Genomic DNA, 23,114 nt, shown 5'->3' with positions numbered 1-23,114 from the left:
GGTACCAGGGATTGAACTCAGGGGCACTCGACCACTGATCCACATCCCCAGTCCTTTTTTATTTTATTTATTTATTTTTATATGGTGCTGAGGATTGAACCCAGGGTCTTGCACATGCGAGGCAAGCTCTCTACTGCTGAGCCATAACCCCAGCCCCTCAATTTTGTATTTTTATTTAGAGACAGGGTCTCACTGAGTTGCTTAGTGCCTTGCTTTTGCTGAGGCTGACTTTGAACTCTTGATCCTCGTGCCTCAGCCTCCTGAGCCACTTGGATTACTGGTGCACACCACCGTGCCCAGTGAAAATTGTATTTTTAAATAAATATTGTGGCCTTCCATTTTTTCTTGATAATAAACTGCCAGATGTGAGTTTCCTTTATATTTTTGATGAGATATGGGGACACACATAAACTGTACTTTAAAAAAATACTTAGATTTTGTGTAATATATGCTCAGTTTGTAACAGGCTGTGCTCTAAGAAATTCTATCTATAATACTCAGAATTGACATTTTTAACCTCATGCTTTTGTTGTTGTTGAATTTAATATTCTCATGGTTAAAAAACAATTTGTGTATCACAGAAGATGTGAAGCAAAGTCAGGTCCCTCTCCACAGAGGGAAGTTTCTTAAGAAGGTCTTGCTTTTTTCCCCATGCATGTTCTATTCTTGGTAAGCATGCAGACTCTTTACTATTTCTCTATGCATGAGCTTATGCCATGAGCACTATTTTACAGATTGCTTTCCTCATTTGATCTATTTTGGAAGTCCCACATCTACACATACTACACATAAACCTACCTCATTCTTTTTTTTTTTTTTTTTGTACCAGGGATTGAACTCAGGGGCACTCAACCACTGAGCCACATCCCCAGCCCTATTTTGTATTTTTATTTAGAGACAGGGTCTCACTGAGTTGTTTAGTGCCTCACTTTTTGCTGAGACTGGCTTTGAACTCTTGATCCTCCTGCCTCAGCCTGCCAAGCCGCTAGGAATTATAGGCGTGGGCCACCACACCTGGCTAAACCTACTTCATTCATTCTATCAGCACTTAATATTCCATTGTTGGTTGTGCTGTGATTAATTTAGTGGGTCCCTCATTGATGTCAATTTAGACTATAATTCAATTTTTGTTACAAAATGCTGTAGGGAACACACACAGGCAAATACACACACTCTTGCAAAAATATGTTTAGAATAAAATCTTAGACCTGAAGTTTCTGGGTCTCAAACAATGTTAACACTATGCTACAAGATCACCAGACACACACCTGAGATTAAAAAAATATATACCAAAACACAGGTTTACTTAACTCACTGCAGCTGGGAGAAATGAATTGCACACCATGGTTGGAGTTTGAAGAGAAGATTCCAGGATTTGGACTTGTGCTGGGTACCTACAGCGAGATTCCAGGGAGCAGGAGCAGGGCTGGGATGGGTGTTATCAAGGATCAGGAGCAGGTGGGTGCTGGGGTATCCTGAATTTCTCCAGGAGAGAGTCAAATTGGGCTGGAAGCATCTTTGGTAAAGGAGCAGCAGTCACAGCTGTGGTCAGAAGAGGGGGTTGTTTAATCACTTTGTGCACTGAGGAGCCTGGTCTCGGTCTCTGTCTCGTTCCAAATGTGGCCACTAGTTGCCTTGCTGGGTCCCTCTATGGGTCCTGTATGTAAGTGGGGACATCATGGACAATTGCTGGCAGTTGTTTTCTCGGGTACATGGATTTAGATTGTGTGTACCCATTTACATTCTTCTGGTTTTTTTTTTTTGTTAAATACTTCCCTAACCCAGTGAAGTATTTCATAATCAAAATAATAATGGCAGCTATTTATAGGGCCATTTTGAATGTGGCAACCATTGAATCCTCATCAGAGGCTTGAGGTGGGTGCCAGTAGCATCTCCACTTTCCTATCAGGAAACAAGGCTTCAAAAGGCAAGTGACTTGCCTGGTCACGTAGACAAGCATCGGAGCTGGGTGCAGGACCAGGCTCTCCAACTCCAGTGCCCACACTCTGTGTTCTCCTCTCTGCTTTTCGGGAATCTGCCAAGGATGAGTTAAAGCTAAGGAATTAAGAGTCATTTAATCAATGATCACGAATCATTGAGAGGCTGGTTTAGGTTGTTAAGGAAGTAGTGTCCCGTTTACGAAAGTGAGAGCTATGGGCCGCGTTCCAGGAATCCATACGCCATGTTGAGTGAGGCCACCAGCCTGCTGTGTGCTCGGCTACTCCCTTGTGCTCTCAATCAATAAAGGCCTGTGAGGGCTCTCTTCAAATCACAGCCAAGACACTATAATTAAATATTCTCTGGTCCAGCTGGAGCTCAGAGGGTACTTAACCCCCCAGGAAATAAAACAGATGAAGGATCTCATCCACTTGGATCCACAGAGGTTCAGCAGCTGCCTTGCTGTATGAGGGTGGCTCCTGCGAGGTGTCCTGGGGAAGAGTATGTGCAGGGAAAGAAAATGGAATAATATGGTGTTTACCTGCCTAGCAACAGGGTTCAGGGGTGTACGCTGGGGTCCAGAAGCCTGCATGCTTGGCTTTGGCAAAGGAAATGCGTGGTGACCACTGGCTGTGCTCTCTTCTAGACTGCGCTGGCTGCGGAAGAGACATCAAGAATGGGCAGGCGCTGTTGGCGCTGGACAAGCAGTGGCACTTGGGGTGCTTCAAATGCAAGTCCTGCGGGAAGGTCCTCACTGGGGAGTACATCAGCAAGTAAGACTGGGCCGGGGGTGTGCGGGTCCTTGGAGTGGGGATGGGCCATTGTGGGTGCTGTGCAGACCCTGCCAGGGGCCTCTCCTCCTCAGACCAAATGAAGTACATTCACATCCCATAATTGTTATGAACTTTTTGCTGTAAAACTTTAAGAAATAATTTTGTTATTTTGCCACAATCTGGCTGCTATAAACTAAATGACTATCAATTGTCTAATCATTCCAAAGCTGACGTAATAGTACACCCTATGTCATAACCAATTAAGCATCTAATAATTTCCTTTTTTTTTTTTTTTTGTCCTGTGTGAAACTAGTAAGACTTTCTCCTCCTCCTTTGAGTTTATGTGTAGACTCCCCCAAAGCACATGCAGCCTAGGCACTGGGCTCCGTAGACCAGTGTCAAACCAGCCCAGGAAGCCAGTTCATTTTGAGTCAGAGGCCTTGTGGATGATGGCTAGGGTTGAGGAAGTAAGTGGAGTGTGGGTGGTGGCAGTTTTTAATGCACCCTGCAATGACAGAACTTGCTATTCTATATCTTTATATGCCCTTTAAAAATTTCCCCACCCACGTAAAATCATCCATTCAGAAAAATTAATGAACTTAGTTGAAAAAATATAGTGAAACAAAAAAGTAGCTGCGGTCTTTTACCTTGGAAATCTAGTTTCATAGTGGACCTGAATTCAAGCAGGAACACCCTCATTAGAATAAAGAATTCCAGGGTTGATGGTAGTGGTCAGCCAAGGAAGACCAGAGAAGAGTCGAGCTTCTAAACTGACATTGCAGGCTGGGCACCTCGGCTCTCTAGAGAGTTCTCTTTCACTCTCTCTTGCCAGATCAAGCTGAAAATGACAGGTTTATTATGCTCTGAGGTCCATGGAAAGGGTCCTGGGTTCTCGGGCCTCCTGAGAGCTGAGGAAACGGAATCTGGAGGTTGCTGGGAGCTCTGTCAGGCCTGTGAGCCCAAGGAAGGGGTGTGGGGAGAGAAGGTGCACCTGGGTCCCCACAGAGGCAGACAAGCACTGAGCTCACCTCTGGAGCTCATCTGGACTGCCAGTGAAAGGGCAGGATCCTGGGTCTTCTGCTGGTTAGTTCTGAACCATCAGGGAACCAGCAGCGGGGGTGGGCCTCCTTCCGTGAGGCCTGGAGAAGGCAGCTTTCCAGTCTGTGGCAGTGGTCGTGTCTGGCCAGGTCTCCAGGCAGGTGAAAGCTGGGTGAGGCATAAACAAGTTCTGGTAAGTTCTACCCCCGTTCTGTGGAGAGGGCTCAGGGAAAGGTGATTTCAGTGTCCTCCTCCATCTGTGGCTCTGGTCACCTCTTCTGAGGAGCTGAGCACACTTTTGTCTTGCAGGGATGGCGCCCCATACTGTGAAAAGGACTACCAGGGGCTCTTTGGTGTGAAATGTGAAGCTTGTCAACAGTTTATCACAGGGAAAGTCCTGGAGGTAAGTGACAGAAGAGCTCCCCTCAAAGCCCCCGTCATTTCCTCAGAGCCCTCAGAAACTCTAGAGAAAGCCTCCTTTTCTCTTTGCCTTCACCTCTGAAGCAAGAAAAGTAGTTGCAGGTGACTGTCAGAGAATCCATGGGCTCTGCTGTCCTTGGGGACAGTTTCTACCAAATGCTCATTGGAAAATTGGAATGATGGAGAATTTGAAGGAGGGAAGAAGAATGATAAAGACTGTTGGGAATTGGGTAGACTCTTTTTATTTTTGGAAATTAGAAGAGGAAATGAAGAAGGTGTTAGAGTCATGTGGGTACATGTGTGTGTGTGTGCGTGTAAGTATACAGACCCAGGAAGCAGAGGTTCAGAATCAGGGCTAAGAAAGGGTGGGTGAGAGCTGAAGGAGTTGACTTCCCCACCCTGAGAAACCCACATCCTGTGTGACCCAGAGTAACCTGTGGCTGGGGCTAAGCTGAAGTCTGTCAAGTTCAGGTGTGACTGCTTTGAGCCGGCCAGCTGAGTTCCTGTGTTCTCGGCAGCTGCTCACCAGTGTCTGCCTGTGGGCTGAGCCAGGCTCCTCGGGCCAGAGTTCAGAGGCAGTCACTGCCCCACTTCTCACAGGCCTGTGGGGCGTCAACCAGGTCCAGTGGAGAAGTCAAGATCACCTCCCACGGGTCACCCGTATTCCAGGGTGCAGGATGTGTGCTGGGGGGGGCTGGGTTAGGAAGCCCAGCAGCTGGCAGGAGGACAAACTGGTCCTGCAGCCTGTCACCTCCTCCTTCAGCACCAGGGCCCTGAATCCATCTAACCATCTCCCAACTTCCCAGTAGGGTGTATTTCAGAGACACAGGACACACATCCAGGGAGCCCCTGAGGGGTTTCTGGGCTGCTGTCTCCTGATTGTTCACTTTAATGTGTTTGATTTTAGGCCAAGTGAATGTCACCTCAAATTAAAAAGAAAAAAAAAAAAAAAGGCTGAGAAGAGTGCAGAGAAGGGGGGCAAGTCAGACTTCTGTAGAAGTTAGGGCCCAGAAGTCAGGCAGGAGTGCCTGTGAGACTGGACCCCCATACCCACACCTGGTGAGGTGGGAGGAGGACTCACAGTCTCTCCAGTGAAACCTAATGCTTGGCCCAAGGACATTTTGAGACTAGGGTTTTGGTTGAAGAGGAGGAACAAGCCCTGCAAGGTAACCCACCTTACTGAAGTCCAAGTGGTCCTGTCACAGTCAGTACTCAAAGTGGAGTGATTGGTCCTCCCCTGAGTCTGTCCCTCCTCTGTCTGTAGAGCCCCAGAGAGCTCATCTAAGGAGATGCTTAAGTGGGGCCTCACCGAATCTCCCTTGGGGTTCCCAAGTTTAGTCTCCTGTGTAAGACTGAATCCACCTGTTGAGTTGGGAGCAACTGGGAAATTTCATTTTAAAAGGACAATAATAAAACAATTTCCCAGATGTTCAGCCTTAGGAAGAGGCAGGAAGACCCCGAGCAGCACGGTGCCTGAATTTGAGACCACCCTGTTTGTAGAGAGCACAGACTAAGTCAGCCATTGTAATCCACACATGGATCTGTGTTCCCCAGAAAGAGTTGGGGCAAAAGGGCTGGGCGTGTGTATCTGTGTGTGTTGTTTGCTTTCAGATTTAATTCAACAGCTGTGGGAAGGAGCATCTAAAATAAAGTTAGATCCAAGAACATGACATTTTGAAGAAATCTCTGCTTACTCTGTTGTCTCCCTCGAGGCCCAAGTAGTACAGTGTTTACTGGGGCTGCAAAGGCCTCTTCCCAAATTGGCTTCGGGTTCCTTCACTGCAACCTGCTTTGTGGGGTTTAAGGCTTGGAGACTTTCCTAAATGCCTTCAGAGTCTGGCCATTTGGGAGCAGTTTGCACGTTCTGGCTGAGACTCAGGGTCCACCCAGCAGGCACTGCTCGGATGGGCGTGTGATCTAGAACAACGTCCTGCAGAGTTAGCACATCACCATGTGACTTCTTGTGAGTCAGCTGGGTTTGGTCACTGAGCGATCAGAGGCAGGGCGGGGTGGGGGGATGCAGGATTAGTGTCCACACACTCCACTTCCCTCCATGCCTTGTTCTCTGACCCGGTTGTTGGTGAACCACTGTGATTGTGAATCAGTTGTAAATACTGCGGACCTTGTTTGTGTCTTTTTCATTTATTTTATCCACAGAGATGATCAGTTTATCAGTTTCTGGTGTTTGCTGAAATGATGATGGCTTAAAACAGCAGGAATTTATGAGTCCTGGAGTCTAGACATCCAAAATCAAGGTGCCATAGGGTCACACAGTCTCCGAAGGGCTAGAAAGGACCCTTCCTTGCTTCCTCCAGCTTCTGGTGGCTCGTGGCATCCCTTGGCTTGTGGCTGGATCCTCCACTCTTACCTCCATCCTCACATGGCTGCTTCTCTGAGTCACCTCTGCTGTGTCATCTCCTCTGCCTTCTTCTAGAAGGACACTTGTCACTGGACGGAGGGCTCACCCTGACCACCCAGCATGACCACTACTACTCAAGATCTTTAGCTTCATCTCATTTGTAAAGACCCTTTTCCTAAGTAAATGAGTACTCTCAGGTCCCAGAGATTTGGTGTAGACATATCTTTTGGGGGAAAAGGGTCACCATTCAACCTGTTCCACCTAAGTATCAGCGCTGGGAGGCCCGAGCTCAGCTTCACTTTTAGTTGAACACTCACTAAGGATCAGGGGCACACTAGAGCCCCTCTGGGTGTGGTTCCACTGAAGATCCACTGGACACCTGAGGGAGCTGAGAAGGGGAAAGGGCACAGGGCCTTGATGGGGAGAGAAGCTCCTGGCCTGAGCTGTGTCTCTGATTCCTAGGTACTTTTGGCAGGTCCTGCAGCCTCTTTGGGACAGTCTTCATCCACAGGCAGAGGGACTGGCATGTGGCTTTTGAAGCTCCATCCTGCTCTCATCTCTGTTACTCCTTCATAGCTGTAAAGCCCACACATCTTGTCATCCTGGAGAGCTGGGGGGCCCGAGGACCAGGTGGCTTCATGAGAAGGGCTTCCCAGTGCTGGGAACCAGAGATCTGCACTTGGCCCTGGAACTCAATGGCTGGGGGACCTTGGTCAATTCTCTCAACTTCCTTGAGCCTCCATTTTCTTTTCCTTGATCACAAACATTAAAATATACATGTTCATCCAGGACCTGGGCTGCTTGACTCCTGAAGTCTCTTTGATTCTGCAGATCTGAGTTTTTAGTTCTTCTTGTCTTGTGTCTAAGGCTCAGAGCCAATTATCCTTTTCTTTTTGGAGATATTTTCTGGAAACTGATCTCTAACACCCAGCAGCTAGCCTGCACTCAAATTTTAGCTTTATCATCATTTGCTTTCAGTTTTGTTTTCAGTAGCAAGATTCTCTTTTAGGGAGATCTTGCTATAAATGGCACTTCTTTAAAAGATTTTGCTAATTAATCTATAAATTCAGGAGCATTCTGAAGTTGTTTATGGCCTGCCTCCTAATTAAGAAGCCCAGAAACAAATTAGTTTGAGATACTTGCTGATAGCCTCCTATCTCCATCCCTTCTTTGAACGCTTTGGAAAAAACCTTCCCTCCCCTTCCTTCTCCCTCCTTCCCTTCTCCCATCTCCCTTCTGCTTGAAAAACTAAGTGTGACTTCAGATTAAGTCACAGATGTCAGTGGACATGGGGGCATCCCTTTGGTACAAATTCCCTTGTCTTTGGTGGATGGCCTTAGGTGACCCTTTACTCCAGCAGATTTCCTTCCCAGGTACAGATTGTTACCTGCAGCTTCCCAAAGAAAGAAACGGCAACAAATAGATCCAGAATGAAGGCAGAAAGGAAAAAGAAGGAAAAAATCAGTTAAACGTAAAACCAAAGTCTTAAGAGTAAAGGAAAAGGGTTTGCACCCCTTCCCCAAGTGTGGGGTGCTCTTCCAAGCAGCCTGAGGGTGGCTTCAGCTTTCTCCGCCTCTCCTGATCTCTTGCACAATCCCCATCCCCCAGGAGCCCTATGTCACCGCACTCGTGATTCTTTCAAGATGAATGCCCCCACCCATTGTCCCCTCTGCAGAGTGGTGTCCCCCTGAGCATCTTCAGGCTGTCTTTTCTGTCTCTTCTGGAAGGACGAGGACAAAGGGCAGTTGAGGTGTCTGCATTCTGACCAAGAGGAGTGAGGGGGACTCTGCTTTCCTTCCTGGGTCTCAGGGCCTTTCCCTTTCTCTCTTCCCAACCCTCCGCATCTGGTCTTTCCAGAAGGGCTGGCCCTGCCTGTCTTTGTGGTGGGGTGTTTCCTTCGGGGCCCTGAGCTCTCTGGGGAGGAATGTGTGCTGGTGCCTATCCCCCTGCCCACCCCTCCCACCCCCAGAAGAAAGAGGCCCTCAAATGAGTTTGGGAAAGTCCCCCAGAGAGCCCTTCAGGCCTGTTCCTTCAGGCCCCCAGGCCCCTGGCCTCTCGGTGCCTGTTAGCCTGAAGAGGATTTACACCTGCTTTGAGACCCCTCCTGCTGGCCTCCTGGAGTGTAGGAAATGGAATCGCAACAGGATCCAGCCAGATCCTTTCCCTAGAGTCTCTGAGGGATTAAAAATGGGTGGGTTTATTTTGTTTTGCTTTTTCAACTGATTTTTTTAAAAAAATGCTTTTTCACAAAGCCCCAGGCCAAATGTTTGTGATGTTCCTGTGAAACTAATTCACATTATAAATGGGAGACCTGATTCCCTTCCTTCCTTTTGGTGCAGGTATTTGAAGCATGCATTTGTTGCAATGGCCATATTTGGCCTGGGCTAACTTACTAACTAGTGAGAAGAACATGGGTGATCCCACCCACGCACGGCACTTGCATGACATTCGCTCCTTTTTGTCACCATGGAAGATTTGATTTGCAAAAGACAGACTGAAATGCTAACGCCCTCCTTTCTTATTTTTTGGTGTATCATACACATACAAAAGTAAGAATCGTGGCCCACACCCCTGCAGAAAATGAGTTGTGTTCTTCCATCTCACCGTGCTCAGACAAATTCATATTCTCTTCCTCTTAATTGTAGATGCAAATATTTTTGAGAACCCTGCGGGGGGTGGGTTGGAGAATCAAGTGTTTCAGTTGTGTTGTTTTATTTTTTCCATGCCTCAGTGGACAGTGAACCACCTCAATATCTTGATTTTGTATAATATTTTGAACATTTCTAAGTGATTTCTTAAATGTTTAACTCTCACAGCAGGCCTATAAAGTGGTCAAGGCCATTACAACTGACCTCCATTTATAGATGAAGACACCGAGTGCCGGGAATTCTGGAGCTAATTAGTGACAGAACAAAATTAGAAAATAGGTCTCCCGATTCTCAGAAGGTAGGGACACGAGGTAGGGACATGTGCACACGTGCACGTGCACACACACAGCTTTGGGATCTTCCTGGCAATAATCCTTGCAGAAAAAATAATTTGCCTCCCAGGGCGACTTGCTGAAGGACCCAAATTTTCCATTCCTGGTGGAAAGGAAAAGCCCCAATCTCATTAGTGGTCTGTTATACCTGTCCCCAGGACAATAAACATTTGTTGCTGGGTTGGTTTACTGTTTACTAGTGTGAAGATGTCACTGAAGTTCAGTGACTTTGCTGTGGTCGCTATGGAGAATTTCTGTGGAATCGGACTTCCTGCTGTCTTGCCGCCTTTATCAGTTGTCCTTGGAGAACATTGATGAAGGATGATGACGTCTCAGGATAGATAGCACATTTTCTTCACAGAGCTGTAGTCTAGGACTCTTCATAGCTCCACGGATGGTCAGGAAGATCCTGTGAGGCAGGACTGATACGGAAACACTGTCCAACTTTTCTTGTTTCACACTATCACTGAAGAGTTTGAACTGGAGAAATGGTTTCAGTTTGGTTTAGTTTCTGAGACAGGGTCTCTGTATGTTACTCAGGCTGGCCTCAAATTTCTGGGCTCATGTAATCCTCCCACCTCAGCCTCCTATGTAACTGGGACTACAGGCATGCACCCCTGCTCTCTGTGGTTTTGTTTTAAATGTGAGTTAAGCAGAAGGTGGTATGTCCATATAATGGAATATCATTCAGCCAATTAAAGGAATGAAGCACTGGTCCATTATGAGGCAATGATCAGTATTATATGTGATGAATCCTGAAAAATTTCTGCAAAGTGAAAGAAGACATAAAAGTCAATGTCATACAATTGTGTTTGCATGAAATGTTTAGGATAGGCAAATGTGTAGACATAGAAAGATTAATGGTCGCCAGGCTGTGGGGGAAAAAGAGAGGAGAATGGCTGCTGATGGGTGGGTATGTATGTTTTTTTTTTTTGTTTTTGTTTTTGCTTTTTTAGTGATAAAATAGTCTAGAACTAGACAGCTATGATTTCATAACTCTTTGGCATATTAAAAATTGCTGAATTGTCTACTTTAACAGGGTGAATTTTATGATTGTAGGTTGTATCTCAATTTAAGTATCTATCTATACAAAGATATGAAAGATGATGGAGAGTGGGGATCCTGGTGTTCTCTTTCCTTTTTTGTAAAATAACACTGACCATTGCCTCATAGGGCTGTGGGGCTTGAAAAAACAAATAAGTAAAACCCCTGGCATGGTGAACAGTCAGGTGAGCACTCTCCCCTTTTCCCCCTCCCTTCTAGTCCTTGGGAGTTTGACCTATACGCATAAGATCAGTGAGGATCTTATCCAGGTCAATAAATGTCTTCATGCCAGGTTCTCTGTTTTGTGGATGGGGAAACTTTTGTTCTCTTGCCATTGTACAGGACTGTGCCCTTGATTATAGAGTGCGACTTGATTAATGTAAGATATTCCCAGTCCCGAAAGGGTCCTCAGGTTTAAACTCAACATGTGATTTGCGATGTATTAGTTGTGCCATCTTATTTGTGAAGAATAACCTTGAGCTAACATTTTGTCTCTTCTACAGTCAACAAATTGGAAATTGACCCAGTTGGGCATAACACATTGACACAGTGAGCGATGAGGAAAATCTGATTCCCCCAAAGTTGCCCACTTTCTCTTACTTTAACAACAAAGGAAATGTGTTGCCAGAGTAGCAGAAGACTGTTCACAAGCAGTAAAGAGTTGATATTTCTGGAAAAAAATCACCCCATTTCCTGTCAGCACAAATGGAAAGGCTTTCTTATCCGGAAATGACAGTTTAAAAAGAATTTGTATTTATCTTGACTTAAAAAGATGTTTTGTTTTTCAGTGTTGTTTAACTTCAGAGAGTTGGATCAGTTGAACTTGTTTCCTACCTTGTTTCTTTGATTTTAAACATGGGGTTTGATCTTACAGCTTGGTTTAATTGCAGGCTTCTAATAAGGAGTTATTTTCTGCTCCAAATCAACAGGTTTTAAACTTAAAAATCCTTATAAAAGCATTTTCCACTATAGACTGATGTAATATTAGTTTACTTATGAGGTAAATTGAATTATGTGGTTTCACTAGGACCCATTCTCTATTTGCAAGAGATTTCTGCTAATTCACTTGGATCTGCCCACCTGGCCGGTGGAGGCTAAAGAGACAGGGAACTTGGGATCTGCTGGGCATTTGGCTACCACAGTGGCCCCCTAAGTCCCCTCCAGCTTTTGGGTTCATGGTAACTCATGTGGAAGGTGGCTTCTCAGGCCACCTCAGCTCTGCCTACCCTTCTGCTTATGTCCACCCTGACTCTTGCCATGAGTGTTTAACTTGGAATTCAGTGTTGAAAAGTGGCACCATCCAAAGGTTCCCAGCACGGTTTCTGTTCTGGGCACGGTTTGCTCCGGGTGTGATGACAAGTGCTCCAGGAGAAATGGGAGCATTGGGTCCCTGGGACCCTGACAGCCGGTGCTGGCCTGGTACTCTGATACTAGGAACAGGCTCCCTCCCCCTCTGTTTTACCCCTGAATGTGCTGGCTTCCTGGACCTCGGCTTCCCACCTTGTGGAGAACAGTGTGCCAGTTCCAGCAGATGGGCCTGCTCATGGCTTGCCAGCTAGCCAGGGGGAAGAAGGCTTGGGCTGGGGCCCCGCAGAGATGGACTGGTACAGTAATTCCTCCCCAGAAGGAAATTTTGGACTGCCCTCGCAAACTGCTGACAAACTATTTTAATGGCTCTGTAGCAAAATGCAAAGCAGCAGGCAGCTTGGAAATAGAATCTGGAATTTTGGAGCTTGCTGTGGCTTCATGGTAGGGTAGGAGGAAGAGAACGGTGGTGAGTGGAAAGTTGGGACATAGTCAGACGTGCCAGGAGGGGTTCTGGAGCCACTTGGAGCTGAGTCATCCTCAGCAAGTTGCTTAGACTCTGAGCCTCAGCATCCTCAGCTGTAAAATGGGGACAATTAGACTTACCTCTTACAGGCTTCAATCAGATAGGAAGTGAGTCATCTGAGATAGTGTCTAGCATATCAGGCCTCAAAAAAAAAAAAATTTCCCCCCATTTCCTTCATTTATAAACAAAGAAACAAGTTTCGTCAAGGCCTAATTGTTTAAATAAGCTTACAACTTCCTGTGTGGAAGTTGCTCTCTGATGTGGTTGTTTGTGAAGTTTTCAAATGCACAAGTTAGCAGGCATGTTGATGCTTTGATTTGAAAATTCCTCAAGTTCCGTCACTTGGGACGTTCACATGCCTTCGTGCCCATAAATTCCATCTACCATTGTTTCACCATTACTTTTCATCAGGCATTCAGAAGCTGCTAAATAAAGATGTATTGATCAACAGTTTTTCTTCCCATTATGGATTTTTGCAATGGCCTTGAACCCCCAAAAGTTTAAAGATTCACATACTCTTACATTTCTCATCACTCCACTAAATACCTGTTTCTTTCATTCACATAGGAAATAAATACCACTTGGCTCTTTCCTATCTGTTTATGTCTCTTGTGGCATCCACCTAAGTAATCTGTTGAGGTGTAAATTGCTGGAGGATTAGTGCTGTTCTGTTGGATTGTGCTGGATGATGTTTGCCATGAGAGGACCTCCACAGGTGATCAGGATGACAAGGAAGAGGACTCTCAGCTCCTGCTCTCCAGCTCCTGGAACCTTAACCCTAGCACAGAGTCCCTGTTTTGGGCAACTACCCCTGTGATGGATATCAGCTTTATTTACATACCCTAAAATTTGCCTGTATTACATGTCTGATTCTGTGATCTTTGGTAAGTTTAGAGTTGTGTGTCCAACATCACAACCCAATTTTAGAACATTTCTATCACCTCCAACAGATCTCTGCCTAGTTAGTTATTTTTCCTTTTTTCCCCAAGTTGCATCCACACACATGCCCAGAGGCCTGCCCATGGAAAGACAGCTCATTGTTGCTCACCAAAGGTTGTCCAACTGCAGTTCCTTGAACGTGTTAACGCCATGTGCTGGTGATTTTTCATAAATGTGGAGATTTGCTTGGTAAACTTGAAGATGCCCATCTTCTCTCTCCCTATCCCAGAAGTCATAGAGGTGGTTAAAATAAATCTGAATGAGTAATTGATGACCCAAATATAGGCTGATAGGAAAAGCATAAAGATGGGTGAGGATGAGCCTGACTCTAAGGCCAGAGTTACTTCTAGCCATGTGACTACCATCCCAGTTGAGTTTCCCAGTTTTTTTTTTTCTTTAATATTTTTTTAGATGTATAGACCTTTATTCATTTACTTATATTCTGTGGTGCTGAGGATTGAACCCAGTGCCACACACATGCTAGGCAAGTGCTCTACCACTGAGCCACAGCCTCAGCCCCTCCCAGTTTTCTTTCATGAGGGATTTCTTCACACCCCTGACAAACATCTGGCTCCCTGCTGATGTCTTAAACAGGAGGTGCTGCGATTACAGAGGTCAGAGGTACTGTCTCTGATCCCCCCACTGGATCTGAGGCTGGGGTCCTAAAGCCATTGTGCATGAGAACCATCTTGGGTAGTGTGGGTTTCCAGTGCAGCGTGGAGCCTACTTGATTGACCACAGTGTACCATGTGCACTTCTGTGAGACAGTAGAGGTCCTATTAAGTGTTCCTGCCACAATCAAAAATTCATGTTTTAAAATAATGAAGGATGGATTCCCAGACTTCACCCCAGAGATTCAGGGGTTTCAGGCTGGAGCCTAGGAATCTGCATGTAACATGCCAGTCTGGTTTACAGGATTCTGGGGTAGAAAAACCCACACATGCCCCTTGGAGAATCTGGCACTGCCAAAGTGTGATGAAGGCACCTGAATGGAGATTTTTTGATTCCTCAGAAGCAAGATGTCCTAGAAATTTCATTAACATCCCTATAATTATCATAATGTACACCCATTTCCTCTTCCTCTTCATTTTAGAAGCACCGCAAAACCCCTCACATTTCTTCCACAGTGTTTGGGATCATTTCCAGACCAGCGTAGAGAGATCACACATACATGAAAGGGTCTTTGGATTAGCAGATATTTATGGGCAAAGAATTTCTCTGAAAACTTCCCTAAATCAACTTAGTCCTGTTGAAAAGGACCACAGTTGTCACAGAATCTTGCCCTAGTTTTAAGAAACAGTACATAAAAAGAGGCCATGATATCAGAGTAAAAGGTTCTGGCTCCTCCTCTCTGTTCTAACACACACAGAGCCTGTGGCTCCACCTTCTGTCACCAGTTCATCTGTGACTTCTGCAGAATAGTTTAGTTGAAAATGAGGAAATATGTATAAAATGCATGGAACATAGTAAGTATCCTGCAATAAAAGAGCGCAGTATGAAATGTACAAACATATGAATGAAGCTTGGTAAGTCTCTTTTTTAAACAACATTTCCCTCAAATAGTACTACAGAATAATATAAAAATTCTGAGGTAGCAAATGCAAGTCAAAGTTGAACTCGGTTTTACTACACTTTTACAACAGGGGTCCCTTATGTGTGTCCCAAAGGCAGTGGCTTGGGAGAGGAGGCAGCCTGCAGGCTGTTGGATAGCTGTGCACCTTTCCATCACCTCAAACTCAGCAAAGAATCTTAAAAAGCATGAAAAACCTAGTTTCCATGCAAGCCTCTCCCTCAGACAATTACTGTCAGATTGACAATGCAGATAATTGTAAGCAGATGTGAAAAAATGGTACTTTCCTCACCTGCATTTTTAAAAAGGAATATCTACCCCCCTCCTTTTTTTGAGAACATGGACTGGCCCATAGTGGTTGCTGGTGTGTTTAACTAGTAAGTGAAGCGAGCAGAGGAGGCGTTGAGAGAGTGTGCCTGCCGCACACTGTTCTTGTTTCCGGTGTGCGTCTCTGGGGTGATGCACACTGCCTTAGCCTAGCTTTGCAGAGAAGCCTGGGATGTAACCCAGGCAGGCAGGAACCTCAGTCTGCCGGGCTGAGGTCTGGCTTTTACCAAGCTTCTTTGCCCAGAGGCATCCTCTGCTCAGTACAGCTGAGGGACAGAATTGGAAGCAAAGGAGTCCTGGCATAAGGTAAAGTGGGCATTGATACGGTGTCCTGTGCTTGGCAAGAGAGACGTCCTTTTTGTCCCCCCCCCGCCCCCCCCCCCCCGCTTTCTGGGAGACATCAGAGGCCACTGGAGTCCTCCACATGTGGACTGCTGGACAGTGGTGACAAAGACTACTTTAATTGCCTTGAAATACATTTTACTTACACTTTTTGTTTTTCTGATGATACAGAATGGACCACAGAGCTTTTATTCGTTGTTGATTCCTGAAGAACTGGCAAGGCAGGTTATTTTACTGAGAGGCGTGGGGTATTGACTTTTTAAACTGGTTTGTGTTTTTCAGACTTTTATTCTGAAGACTGAAAAGAGAGAGTGGTTTTCAGACTTTGGGTTTGTTTGTTTTGCTTGTGGTTTTTTAGAGCTCTTTGGAATTTACTTTTGAGGCTAAAGAAGACTTTAGAGTTATGTTTGGAGAATTTGGTAGTGAAAATGGCACAGGCATTGAGTAGATTTCTCTGTTACTATAAATGTGTGAGTTTTGTTCTTTTTTTAAGTTCCCTATGAATGAAAGTGAGGAAGCACAATAGGTTTTCTTCATGTTTTGTTGCAGTTACAATTTAAAAGAGCTTGACTGTGGATTCTCTTACACCTTTGGGTATGTAAGGAAAGAAATCTAGAGATTCTGGTCTTTATGATGAAAATAGTTTTCCTAAAAACCTAGTTACTAATCCAGCCATGCTCTGAAGTTTAGTTTTTTTTTTTTTTTGTGTGTGTGTGTGTGTGTGTGTGTGCGCGCGCGGGATTGTTTAAAGTATGCTGTGCTAGTACTAAAAAAGAAATAGACAGAAAATTATCCCAACTGTGAAAGAAATAGATTTACGATTTGGGGAAGGAGGAAAATGAGTTTGTTCAAATCCTAGCAGGAGCGTGGCCACTACAGCTGCTTCACCTACCACTTAACTGAGATTAGAGATTTCAGAGACAGTCTGAGTCTGTTTTCTCCCAAGGTCTCATGAGGAATGTTAAGAGGATGTGAAGTTCTTTAGATTATACAAACAGGTCTTGACAAGTAAGTGAAAAATAACTAATTAAAGTGTAATTGTTGCCCTTCTATAGTGGATCAAAAGGCTTGTTGGGTCATGATTGTACTTATAGAGTAAATGAATTTGCCATGGCTCGTAACTATAAATTACTTTTGAGAAGACTTTTAAAGCCAAGCGTGAGGCCTTGCGCAGCTCTTGTGGTAGCACTATGAATGAAAGTTATGTTCAAATGTATTTAAGTGGGTCGAAATTTAGGTGCCAGTGAGTTTAACCCTTGCAGGCACAGAGAACATCACATTATGGCAAGAGGGCTGCAGCGTTTTCCCTCCCAACTATACTATCACTCATCTCAAAGAAAAGAGCAGACGGAACACAGTTCTTGCATCCTGGTTCTAGAAGGAAGTCCTTTTATAGATTTTTACCTGCTATAGACCAAGGTTTCTCAACTTCTGCATTATTGACATTTTGGACAGTGTAACCCTTTGTCCTGAATGATTTTAGTGGCATCCCTGCTCTCCAGGCGCCAGAGGACAGGAGCACTTCCCCCTGCCCAGCTGCACCCACCTGAAAAGTCTCCAGCATTGCCAAAGGTTCCCGTGGGGCAAATGGCCCCTGGGTGAGATTCCCTGCTCTAGAGAATCCACCTTCCAGCAACAGCAGCCCTGGGGGAGGGGAGGGAGGGGAGCGGTTCGAGACTTGTGCAGAGTCCAACGAAAGCAGCAGGACAAATATTTTGGCCTGACCGTCTTGGTTTTTATTTTCTGCTCTCGCTGGCAATCACATCTTGGGGTGGGGGTGAAAGGGCGGATGGGAGAACTATTCTGGATATATGTTCCTCTCCTTGCCCCTCAAGGGCTCTGTTGGCCTTATTTTATAAAGTGCTGTGGTGGTAGAGATGTCAGACTTCTCGGAGTTGAATATCTAAAGTACATCCTGGGAATGAGATATTTAAAAAAGGAAAGAAACGCATACGTTAAAGCAAATAATTACTCCATAACTTATTCATTCTGCAAATAGAGGCTTTTGATATGTGGGTGGGGTGTGAGTCTGGGCACACTCGTTATTCTATTTTGTTCTGGAATTTACAGATGAATGTTTTTATTTCTTTTTCCCCACCGTCTGTCCCACTGGGTCTCAAACTCTTCAGGTTGTTTGGGAATTGGAACTTGCCAATAAAATTAACTATTCATAGCCTTTTTCTGATTCATAGATAACAAATCAGTGGGTGGAATTTTTTTCCATTTAAGTTTTTTCTTCTACCTTTAGCATATGCACTGTTTGCTCTCAAAGTTAGAAAATGAAGGAAGTCATAGTAAACAAATACTGGCCTAAAATATCTGAAACAATACATTTCAACTAGTCCTATGTTGCTTTTTTTTTTGCTTTATTTCTTTTTTTAGTCTCATGTGAATTTTGAAAGAATATATTTATGATCTCATAAAATAGTTGTCTCGGATAAAGAGAAATTGTGTCTGATACTTTTTCATGGGATTTCTCCATGAACAAACATGGTGCTCTGGGTGCCATGATTTCAGGAGCTGCCACCTGACCAAGATGAGGCACAGGGTTGTAGAGAAGAGACTTAAGCCCAGCTGGAACAGGGAGCTGCCTGAACGTATCAGGAAATGGCGTGGCTTGTTGGCGTCTATTCTTAATAATAATGCTGTACTGGCCCATGGTATTATCAAAGAGTTGTGGTTTCTGCTTTTGATTGCAAAGCAAATCTTCTGTTTACCTCCACTCGGAATACCAATGTGTCATGTACTGGGTGTTCTCTTAGAAATATTTCCTCATTATTAAAGTTCACCCCTTGTTCCCTAGACTTAAGATCTATGAGTCTAGAGAACATTTGTATTTTAGGTCTATTTTCCCCAAGGATGTAGCACGGTGCTTATACATACTGTAGCTGATGAATAAACAGATGAGTGTCAATGATTCCCATGAAAAGACCACCTGGGAGTTTGGTCTACCAGAAGGGTCCATGTGTTGGGGCAGGCAGATGTGAGTGGTATCTTTCCTTATCCAGCCAACAATCCTATAACAAGGCAGATTGACAACTTTATTTCATCAAAGTTTAACATGCCACAGATGTCTTCAAAATGAAGACCTGAAGACCCAGGAGAAAAATCTGTCTTCATACTTTGTTTTGATGAGGAATGGACAGCTGTTCTAATGGTAGAGGAAGGGGAAACCAACAAGGCTTGTCTGTTCACATTCTTCTTGGCCTCTCTTTGTAGCATTCCTTACTCCTGAGTATAGGGCAAGACTCCTCTGGAACCAGGGTATTGTGAACTATTATCAGATTTCTTTATGGCCAGTTCCTATGCAGAAAGGGCAGAGGAGTTTAGGGTAATATGCCTAGGTTTCATGGCTTGCTTTAGAGGAGAGGACTTCTAGTTTCTCTAGCTCACTGGGGAGGGGAGGGGGTGTGGAGGAGGGGCGACAGATAGGAGGGCAGAAGGTCAGGGAGACTTTACTTCTGAGGCCATCTAATACCCTTGAGATTAAAATACTCTGAATGCCAAAAGCATTGGTACCCTGTGGTATTGTTTCCTGAGCCCCGTCCCCGGCCCAGGCCACCTCCATATAGTGTGTTCTGTGTATTTTTTTCCAGAAGAACAAATCAGTCCCCCTCCAGGCAGGTTTTAGTGTTTTAGGGGCTGCCAAAGGTCACAGGAGAAGTGGGTCTGTGGCTTATAGAATTTGGGAGGGAGGAAAGCTGTGTACATTTTTCTTCCTGAGGCTCAGAAATGAAATTTCCATTACTTTAAAACCCCACAGGCTAATGCTGCCTTCTGGTTTTAATAAGATAAAGAGCATACCCAAAAGCAAAGCATCACAACCTCTTTGCTTTTAAGAAAATTAGCCAAAGGAAAGAGCTTAAGGTCAGAAGTGACCACACCCCTCATTTAGTCTCAGTGTGTTCTGGTATTAAGTCTCAGGTGAGGAATGTCAGTGCTAGAGATCAGAATGGCACCTCTCCAAAGACTCTATGTTTCTGAGCCCCACTTCTGGGGAGAGGGGCATGCAGAGGGGCATATGATTTGAACTTTGCACTTCCCTGGACAATGCGGGATGTAAAGATGCTGTAATAAGAGGTGAAGCAGTCAAAGATCATCTCATGCTTCAGTTCACAAATGGATCCTAGCTCGTGTTTCTAAGCAGAGCCAGGCTGTAGAGCACATGACTCTTTTATCCAACGAGGCTTTGCCACACCGAATGCCAATCAGCAACACACCATGGTCTGCAACAGAGAGTTTATTTGCAGGACAGCCTAGTGAGGAGGGGGAGGCCCAAGCCTCAAGTCTGTCTCCCTGAGGATGGGGTGTGGGCATATTTACAGCATAAAGATGCAGGGTGACTTAGGGAATGGGGTAGGGTGATTGGGACCAAGGTAATAAGTGGTCTGTGCCCGCATAGTCAAACTTCATGACTCTTCATGGGACACGTGTTCAGAAAATGGCCAATGTTAGGGTGAGCTGGGGTGGAGTAAGAAGGTCACCCTTCAGACACCTGCTCAGGCCCAAAGGAAGAGTTGGTGGTTCCAACAAAAACAGTATTCAGGTCCCTGAAATGTAACCTAGGTGAAGGGAACCTAGGAAACCATTATCATGAAGGCTAGGGAGAGACTGATATTATTGTGCTCAGCTGTGTGGCCTCTGGAGTCGTCGATTATTAAAGTCGACTGAAAATAAGTAACTAAAACCAAAGGAAGCTGGTGGCTTTATTCAGGTTTTCCCTGGGACTCAAGGCTTCCCTGCACCTGGAGGTAGAGAGGCTTCAGGTGTGACGCTGGGTGGGGAGCTCTAATAGGAGAGATGTAGACCCCATTGCTTCTGTCCTTCACCAAACCCAGAGTGTTTTCAGCAAATACAGATCTGTGTCCTCCTGGTTCACATTGGGGTCTCCCCCCCCCCACAAACACCATAAACATTAGATGAAGCAGAAATACTTGCTTATGCTTAAGACTGCTTTTATCTTTCCTTACTGCTGAATAATCATTTTCTGAGATTGTTTTGGTCCTGGGCAGCTGGCTCCTTGCATCTGTGCTTGTATCCATATACCTTGTCTAAATAAACATACTTGAAAAGATAGAGAAATGTGTTTTGGAAAGCTCAGAACATCCTCTAACAGAATCTTAGCCAGCTTTCTGCTTTGTTTTGGCAGCTTGTTGAGGATGCCAAATGTATCTGGTCTGGCAACAGATAAAAGGTATTGATTCTTACATAACAAAGTTTAAGGCCTAAGGGGGAAGGGGTGTAGATTCCCAGGTTTCCTTTGTGTTTTGCAAAGAGTTTTAAAGGGAAAATGTTACTTGATTGGGTTTTTGTTTTGCCTTTGGTCCTTATCTTGGCTCGCACAGCCCTCTGTGACTGGGTTCCAGGCCTCTGCCATCCCTGGCCTCATTCATTCCTCCCCCACTGGCCTCTTTCTCTCCCTTGAGCACCTGCTTTTCCCACCTGAGATCTTTCATTTGCCATTTTCTCTGCCTGGAACATGCTGCCCCCAGATGTTGGCATCCTTCTCACTCTTTGGCCCTATTGTCATTTCCTGGAAGATCCCTGATCCCCGATCTGAAGCCACTTTCACCTGCCCAACCCCCAGCTTCTGTTCTCTGGCCCTGTTTTATTTTCTTTCCCACTATCTGAAATTGAAAAATGTAAGCTTATGACAGGTGCTGACGTAGCTTCAGGTGTGACGCTGGGTGGGGAGCTCTAATAGGAGAGATGGAGACCCCATACAGGTGGTGGATAGATGGATGGAGGGATGGGAAGGGTGTGTTTCCTTTAAATCCCACCAAGTCTTTGGATAATTCTCTCCCCATACCAACCTGGCCTTAGGGTGACACCAGCCATTTTATCCTGCTCTGGTCTCTTGTTCTGCCTAAGCCACCCATCCTCATGGTACATTCCTGAGGACAGAAATCTCTAATAAAGGGAGTTTATGATTCTAATCATTATTTTCCTCTTATGGCAGTGGTACTCTATAGACCTACCTCATCAAAGTCCTTTAACCAACTCTGTGTGCCAAGTATTACTTTCATCTTCTTTGTTTTGCAAATAAGTCAACTGAGACCCAAGCAGCCTGCCTGAAGGCATTGGTGGTGGTGGTGGTGGGGGGGGGGTTTGGCAGGGCCAAGGTTTGAATCCAGCTATTCTGCTTCAAAATCCATACGACTTATACCAAGTAAAACCCCACTGCAGCCATAGTAGAAATTTTAAGTAGAAAAGACTAAGAAAAAACCTAAAAATGTTCAACGTGTCAGCATAACCAAGTGCTGCTGGTGGCCTGCTTGTCTTTGACCCCAGTCTTTGTGATTTGGTTGCCTGCTCCATTGCTGAGGTCAGCAGCCAAAGTCAGGAACCACTGCTGACACCTAAACGTAACACTCTATGCTGGCCTGAGCTCTGACTCTGGAGCCAGTGTGAAGGTGATTAAAACTTCCCTCCTTTCCTAGAGTTGAGGTGGGAGTTGCTTATGTGGTCACGCCCCGGGGCTTCATGGTCTGAGGGGGGCCCTCGCAGTGTGAGGGAGCCCACAGCCCAGGCTGCCTGTCGGGTATGAGTCTCTCAAGTTTGGATTCCCCCATGCACGAGCCCTGGTGAGAACTGCAGCAGAGCAGAGGCAGGAGCTTGTCAGGCAGGTCTGTCTAAGCCTTCCTTGGCACCTGACCAAGTTTCACCCAGGTTTGGGGCTAACCTAGTTGGTTCACTTTTTCTGGGAGGGAGGTGTGATAAGAAGGAAGGTGGGGCCCCTGTGTTAGTCGTGATTGTCAGAAAAATTCAAAAGGCCTCCAGCGTTGGAGCAGGACCAGTGAGAAGCGCTCAGTCGTGGCACGTATTAAGGAATCTGTGGTGAACGGAACCTTTAACCAGCCTTGAGTAAGATGTTTTGTTAGTAAGTACAGCTCAACATCCAGTGAGGCCGTTTGAGAAGCCGTGTTAAAAGTCAAAAGTGGGACTTTTCTGGCCTTGGACATACTCACTAGTGAGTATGCCGGGCAATTTGCGATTTGACTAGGTGGTGAGAGCATTAGGCCTTTAACTTTCACCCAGGCCACCCCAGCCAGAGACACTTGTCATTGGAGTCTTGCTTAACCTGAACTCATTCACACCAGCAGGGGCTACAATCTGGGAAAGGGCTGCAACTCTGAGGGCGAGTTCCCAGGCCTGACCTTCCACCATCCAGAAAGATCTCTTCTTTACCTACTTCTTTGTGGTGAAGACGATTCCTGCTCAGGGTCCTAGAAACATCAAAGTAGGAAAGTTTCATAGATTTAATGTAGTCTAACCCTCTGAGAGTCAAGGACACCCAAACCCAGAGGCACAGCTGATTTGTCTAAGAAGGCACAGCCCAGACCAGAGGTAGACCTCCAGAGGTAGGCCTGGGAGCATCTCCGTGCCCTTTCCCAAGCGGCCTCTCCAGCTACTTGTCTGCTTACTCTACAGGTAAATGCAGCTCTCTCCAAAGGTCTCTTGGGATGTTAAAGCCATCCTGTGTAAGCATGATGCTGGGGGTCCAGTGGGGACTCTGTGCTGAGCATTCAGCGTGTGTTCAGTTTTGCTCAAAC

General features: G+C 45.5%; 1 protein-coding gene across 4 annotated transcripts in view; it reads left to right on the top strand.

Annotated features, from left to right (window-relative positions):
* Ablim1 (actin binding LIM protein 1) overlaps window positions 1-23,114 on the top strand; it is a 137,056-nt gene that overhangs the window by 37,183 nt on the left and 76,759 nt on the right. For all 4 annotated transcript variants that reach the window (XM_076834289.1, XM_076834287.1, XM_076834285.1 and 1 more), the window contains exons 4-5: window positions 2,585-2,711; window positions 4,059-4,152. In XM_076834289.1, the coding sequence (XP_076690404.1) occupies window positions 2,585-2,711; window positions 4,059-4,152 (221 nt within the window). The remainder of the gene's footprint in view (window positions 1-2,584; window positions 2,712-4,058; window positions 4,153-23,114) is intronic.

The sequence above is a fragment of the Callospermophilus lateralis genome, chromosome 15, assembly GCF_048772815.1.
Source record: "Callospermophilus lateralis isolate mCalLat2 chromosome 15, mCalLat2.hap1, whole genome shotgun sequence".
Lineage (NCBI taxonomy): Eukaryota > Metazoa > Chordata > Mammalia > Rodentia > Sciuridae > Callospermophilus > Callospermophilus lateralis.
Note: the sequence above shows the minus strand (reverse complement) of the source record. Positions and strands in the feature narration are given on the sequence as shown.